The following is a 6865-nucleotide window of genomic DNA, read 5'->3' on the forward strand; positions in this document are numbered from 1 at the left end:
CACATTCTACCACCTTCTTACGCACTACGGGCCGTGCTCTGCCTCGCGTCGACTACACACAGCTGTCCTAAAGAGTTCCAGTGGGAGAGCTGTCATTCATGTCAAGTGTATTCCCAACCGACAGTATAGCCTAACCCCCACCCACCTGATGATAACGCTTGGCCTTGGTCTCAGTAGATAAGTGTGAGAGAAAACACACCTGGGTAACAGGTAAAGGAACCCTCAGCTACTGTAGCGTTACACAACATACATATTACACCACAGAGAGGGAGTGGCTAAGAGGGGCCAAGCCTCCTCGGCTACACGCCTTTGACTAAGATGGACCAGCCTCCCCTGCTTACAGGCCTAGACTATATAAACCAGGCCGAGATGCATCATCACCAACAGCCTCCTGTCACTCTGCCGCCCAAAACTACAGACATGCTGAGGATTCTCCTACTGACGGCCCTCGCGGCTCTGGGTAAGCTCTGTTCTGTTCTGTTCTGGTCTGCTCTGTTCTGTCTCTGCCATTCCTCAGGTTCATCCCTCAGACAGAGATTTGGAAGAGACCTTTCTTGAGGGCAGCAGACATTGTCATAAGTGACAATGGCGGGTAGGACTTTAGAAAATGTCATGCAGATTTTTTTACTCCAAAAAAGGAAGAAGCTATACTTATTGTAATCCTAGTTCACTCACTAGGCTGGCTGGATGGCTGGAGCGCTCACTCAGTCATAATGTGATATGTTATTTTAGGAGATACCTTTAGCAGAAATGACTTAGAGTACAGTGCATACTTTTTTCTTCTGATGGTTCCCACGGGAATCGAACCCTCATGCACGACCACTCACTGACCTGCTTTTGTCGCTGTCTGTCTGTATGGTGTGTCTGTATGGTGTGTCTGTATGGTGTGTCTGTATGGTGTGTCTGTATGGTGTGTCTGTATGGTGTGTCCGTAGCGCTCGCCGAGGTGGATGCTCAGCCTCGCTACCTAGAGGACATGGAGGAGACGAGAGTCGTAGGCGGCCAAGTGGCCACACCCAACTCCTGGCGTTGGCAGGTAAGACCAGATCAAACCAGATCAAACCCTTTCACTGTTTCACACACAGGGCCCAACATCTATGGTCTGATCATCACATAGAGACAGTTTCTGGGATCTAGATCATGCTCCTGGACTGAGAAGCATGATGAGGAGGATGATGATGATGACGATGATGATTCGGTTCGATTGTCATTTCCACAGTTCATACATTTCCCAAAAGCAGTATCCGCACACTCAAATCTGTGTACAAATCGTCGTTTATTTGCGAGCTTTCGGTCATAGACCGACCGAAAGCTCGATTTCTTTTTTCTTCCCAGATCTGAGTGTGCGGATGCTGCTTTTTTGCACTCTATTTGATAGCTCCAGCACCTCAGCTGTACGTCTGAACACGGATGAGCGGTGGTATTTTCACTATTTTCACAGCTCATTCATTCATTGACATAAAGAGAGCAGCAAACACATAACCTAGACTTGACATTTACAGGCTTCCATACTTTCATACTCTCAAGACTAACAGATAAATAGGTGACAGAGACAGCACATGACACAGTGATAGGTAGGGAGTCTATTCAGCTGTTGAAGATGTTGTTGTTGTTGTTGTTCAGCGAAGGCTGGCGGAGGTAGAAATCGGAGGACGGGCTCATTGTAATGCACTGAATGGAATAAGGACCAGAGACAGAGAGAGAGAGAGAGGGGGGGGGGGTGAGAGAGAGGGGGAGAGGGAGAGAGAGAGACAGAGACAGAGACAGAGAGGGAGAGTGTGTTTGATTGCTCATACTGTTCTATGCATTAAAATGAGTCTCTCCTCCATTTTCGACCTCCACCAGCCTTCACTGAACCTAGTGTCTCTCTTAGTGTACAGTACGCTACCTCTGGATCCAAGAAGATATTATGAATAGATGCATATGCATAGATTCAGTACTGTATGCATATGAGCAGGGGTGAGAATTTAATGAGTTCATTAGAGGAACCCTGGGTGGTTCTGGGGCAAATTGAATGTGGGAATTGGAATGATTCATTCATTCATTAAAATGTAAATAGTATTTACATTTTTAATACGAGGACACCCGCGCCTATTTCACCTACTCTTAGCGCCACCTCGGGGGGCAAGTGTCCATAGTCTTTAGAATGGGAAGCTGCTACTTACACACAAAGACCACTAGTTGGCGTGTCTTGTAAATTAGCCTGCCTCCTACACAGAAAATGCACTGCAAAATAGCTTTATACTAGCTTATCCTGAGAAAATAATCCTGAGAAAATGTAAGGATACTGGGTGGTAGAACGCACATATCTAGGAAATGTCATGAAAGGAGGGTCCTGAAATTTGATCGAGAGCAAAGGTAAACATTTTCTTTTTACTGTTTTGGTCAAATGACCCCACCCATGGCTGTTCTAATGTTAATGTTCACTGCAGGAACCGGGTTCTCATGTGTTTCCCCCTATTTCCACCGCTGCATATGAGATACTCCTGGATGAGGTAGCCAATGGCATTACAAGAACCCGCATTAGCTGCCAAGCTAGTTCTTGTTTGGGACATGGTTGAGTTCAGGATAAACAGGCGTGTTCCCTCCTCTGCTCTGCTCAGGTCTCTCTCCAGTACAAGTCTGGCAGCTCCTTCTACCACACCTGCGGAGGCAGTCTGATCAGGAGAGGATGGGTGATGACGGCTGCTCACTGCGTGGACAGGTAACGGCGACAGTAGGGGAGAGACTAAGCCCCGACACCTAGTGGAAGCTGTTTAATACTAGGATGTTTTGACGTATCCCTGGTGTGAAACAGTGACCCTGAACGGCTGTTGGGGCGACGAGAGACCTGCAGGCGTGGGAGATTTGCGTGATACAGGATTAGTGGCGGTGGTGTGAATGAATTGATGTTGTTGGTTTAGTGAAGGAGGAATGTGTGACGTGACTGACAGGCAGACATGAATGAAGACTTACACAGAGGAAATAATTTCCTGTTTTGGTTAGGACAAAAAAAATGACTGTTCACCGATGTGTGTGTATGTGTGTGTGTGCGTGTGTGTGTGTGTGTGTGTGTGTGTGAATGAATGATATTTATTGTCATTGTAATGGGTACAACAACATTTAAATGCAAACCCCAGGTGCTAACAATCAACTCAGGCATAAATCGGGGGGAATATAAATAGGGGGATAAGTGATCGGTAGGAATCTGAGAATGTGTCTATTATGTAAACTTATATACTTACACTTATGGCCTATTCACAGGGGAGTATATAGACCTGTGTACTTTTATAATATATAAACATATGAACTAGTAACTTATATACATATTATAACCCTAACCCTAAACATATTGCATATTTTATAGAACATTGCACTATTCCCTTGTGTGTGTGTGTGTGTGTGTGTGTTTGCATGTGCTTCCATGTGCTTCTGTGTATGTGTGTGTGTATGTATGTGTGCATGCATGTGCGTGTATATGTGGGCGTGTATGTGTGTATGTGTGTGTGTGTGTGTGTGTTTGCATGTGCGTCTGTTTGCTTCCGTTTGTGTGTGTGTGTGTGTGTGTGTGTGTGTGTGTGTGTGTGTTTGCTTGTGCATCTGTGTGCTTCCGTGTGTGTGTGTATGTGTGCGTGCATGCATGTGCACTTCTGTGTGTATATGTGTGTGTGTGCGTGTGTATGTGTGTGTACAGGCAGAGGACGTGGCGTGTGGTCCTCGGGGATCACAACATCTCTCAGAATGAGGGGAAGGAGCAGTACATCTCCGTCAGCAAGGTGTACGTCCACTCCAACTGGAACTCCAACAGCATTGGGAGCGGGTCAGTGGAAGAAACATCCCATTTAGCTGTGTTTAACTAACCAGTTAGTTGATTCGTTTACAGTATAATCAATCAACTGGAATCATCTAATTCATCAGCGGGATCATTAATTAATCAGTCAATTGATTAATGCACAATGATTAATCAATTAACAATCGCATGTATGGGCCGGTCAGTGGAAAAACCTGTAATGTTTGGTGAGTTAACTGATTAGCCAAGGTCATTGTATGTTTTTCCCAATATTCCCCTAAAAGGAGGTTATAGAGAACGCTCCCTGTCTAATAGACCTCGAGCCTAATTACAATCCATTTTCACAATTTGCTATGCCTGATTAATCACATTTGTCTATTAAAAAAACGTGAACCTCTGAATTAAGTCTGTTCCCTTGAGTGGATGACAAATTAATGCCAAAAAATATCGCTTTAATTATTATATTCTTCTCCTCAAGGTCTGTGGGAGCCAGAGGAGGGTTATTATTTTGGGTGTATCATCCTCATCTCATTTGAATGTCATCTCTATAACCGCTCCTCAGGTACGACATCGCCCTGCTGCGTCTGTCTTCGGAGGCCAGCCTCAACTCCTACGTCCAGCTGGCCTCTCTGCCCCCCTCGGGTCAGGTCCTGCCTCACAACAACCGCTGCTTCATCACCGGCTGGGGACGCACCCAGAGTGAGACACATACTAACTTCTACTGGACTACAGCTTTAGTTTTTTGTTTATTTAACCTAGATTTAACCAGGAGATTAAAATCTATTTTTTCGAGGGAGACCTGGCCAAGAAAGCAGTACAGATACAGATAAGTTACAAAATTGGCGAATGAAACATAATACTGTAATAACAGACAAGAGATAGCAGATAAATATTATTTAAAAAAACACAATTTCCAATCAGAGCTTTGAACTCACTCAGGGAGACAAGGTTATTAAGCTTCAGTGTGTTCTGGAGGTTATTCCATGAACAGGGTGCAAAATAGTACTATATAGTACAATATAGCAATATAGTACACTAGAATGCTGCATCTACTCAACTCTGGAGTAGTACCCAGAATGCCTCACCTACTGTACTATAGTACCCGGGATGCTACACCTACTGAACTACACTCTCCAAACACTTTATTAGCAACACTATACTAATAATGGGTAGGGCCTCCCTTTGCTGTCAAAACAGCCTCAATTATTTGTGGCATTGATTCCGGAAGATGAAACATTCCTTTGAGATTCTGATCCATGGTGACATGATTGCATCATGCAGTTCCTGCAGATCTTTCAAGTTGTGAATCTCTGTTCTACTACATACCAAAGGTGTTCTATTGGATTCAGATCCAGTGACTGGGAAGGCCACTGAAAATTACTGAACTCATTATCATATTCATGGAACCTGTTTGAGACGACCTTTGCTTTATGACATGGTGCATTATCATGCTGGAAGTAGCCATTAGAGTAAACTGTGGCCACGAAGGGATGCACATGGTCAGCAACAATACCCAAATAGGTTGTGGCATTCAAGCGATGATTTATTGGTATTAACGGGCCCAAAGTGTGCCAAGAAAATAATCCCCCACAATATTACACCACTTGAATGAATCAGGTACGGGTGTTCCTAATAAAGTGTTCAGTAAATGTATAGTATTATTAGTTATATACAGTTATAAACACAAGTGGATACAATCCTTTAAATGAACTGTGATTACACACTAAAACAGTACTGACCCATAAAGGGAGTGGGTAGTACTGCAGGTCATTTAATGATCCGAAAAGACCCATGACAAACCTATAATTTCCTTCCTTCCAGCTGGGGGTCAGCTGTCTGCCAACCTGAAGGAGGCCTACCTGCCCGTGGTCGACCACAAGACCTGCTCCCAGGGCGGCTGGTGGGGCAGCTACGTCAAGAACACCATGGTCTGCGCCGGTGGCGGCAGTCTCTCTGGGTGTCAGGTAAGCCTTTAACCACCCCCCTCCGTCGGGCTGCTCACTGATCGAATGACTTTACTTTGTAGAATACAGTTTTCCTCAACCGTTTTGAGTACAACAACAGACACATTGTTACACACACACACACACACACACACACACACACACACACACACACACACACCCTATGAGTGAGTGAGTGAACGCATCGAGTTCTATGGTCATACTTTGCCCCCTGGTGGAGGTTAGGGATGATTAACACTAGAACAGCCGTGCCTTTTTACCTATTATTATAAGAGCCGCCTCGGGGGTGAAATGACAATAGTCTTTACAATGCTAAGCTGCTACTTACACACATTGACCACTGGTTGACCGTCTTGTAAATTAGCTTGCCTCCTACACAGAAAAACTGCAAAATAGCTTCATACTAGCTTATCCTGATGTGATTTAGAAAATGTAAGGATACTGGGTGGTAGAACGCACATATCTAGGAAAAGTCATGAAAGGAGGGTTCTGAAATTTGATGGAGTGCAAAGATATAGAACTCTTTTTTTACTCACAGGTTGGCGTCAGTGTTAAACAGGAATCAGCAGTCTGAGAGTGATTACAGTGAAATGTTCCCTAAGACACTGGATGGGTTGATTCTAAGGGGATGACATTAGAACTTACTTATGGTTAAAGTTGGGGTTAGGCTAGTTCTCACCACTGTGTACCCCCCCCTACTCCCCTCCTGTGCAAGGTTAGGGTTAGGCTAGTTCTCACCACAGTGTACCCACCCTCTACTCCCCTTCTGTGCAGGGTGACTCCGGTGGCCCCCTGAACTGCGAGGTGGGTGGGAAGTACTACGTCCACGGGGTGACCAGCTTTGTGTCCGGCTCCGGCTGTAACACCCAGAGGAAGCCCACTGTCTTCACCCGCGTGTCTGCCTACATCAGCTGGATGAACGGGGTCAGTACACAGCCCTGGGGCTCCTGAGAGCCAGAGCCCCCCTGTTAACAGGTTTCCTTTCCAGTGAATGAAGGCCTACTACTAACTGAACAGCTCCTAAAGGTCTGCTGTATTAAGACTGGTATATGTGTGAATTCCTAACTGATGTGGTGTCATCCAAATAATCTAAAAGGATATGTGTGTGTGTGTGTGTGTGTGTGCGTTCAAC

At 45.1% G+C, this 6865-nt stretch overlaps 1 protein-coding gene across 1 annotated transcript; it reads left to right on the forward strand.

Annotated features, from left to right (window-relative positions):
• Positions 1-420: 420 nt before the first annotated feature.
• On the forward strand, positions 421-6851 carry LOC308173266 (elastase-1-like; the record flags this gene model as incomplete). The annotated part of the gene is made up of 7 exons (XM_080548268.1): positions 421-460; positions 936-1036; positions 2604-2704; positions 3674-3799; positions 4332-4468; positions 5591-5733; positions 6508-6851. The coding sequence occupies 7 exons, from the start codon at positions 421-423 to the stop codon at positions 6682-6684; spliced, it is 825 nt and encodes a 274-aa protein (XP_080404394.1). The 3' UTR covers positions 6685-6851.
• Between the last annotated feature and the right edge of the window lie 14 nt (positions 6852-6865).

The sequence above is a fragment of the Nansenia antarctica genome, assembly GCF_963989245.1.
Source record: "Nansenia antarctica genome assembly, chromosome: 18".
Classification (NCBI taxonomy): domain Eukaryota; kingdom Metazoa; phylum Chordata; class Actinopteri; order Argentiniformes; family Microstomatidae; genus Nansenia; species Nansenia antarctica.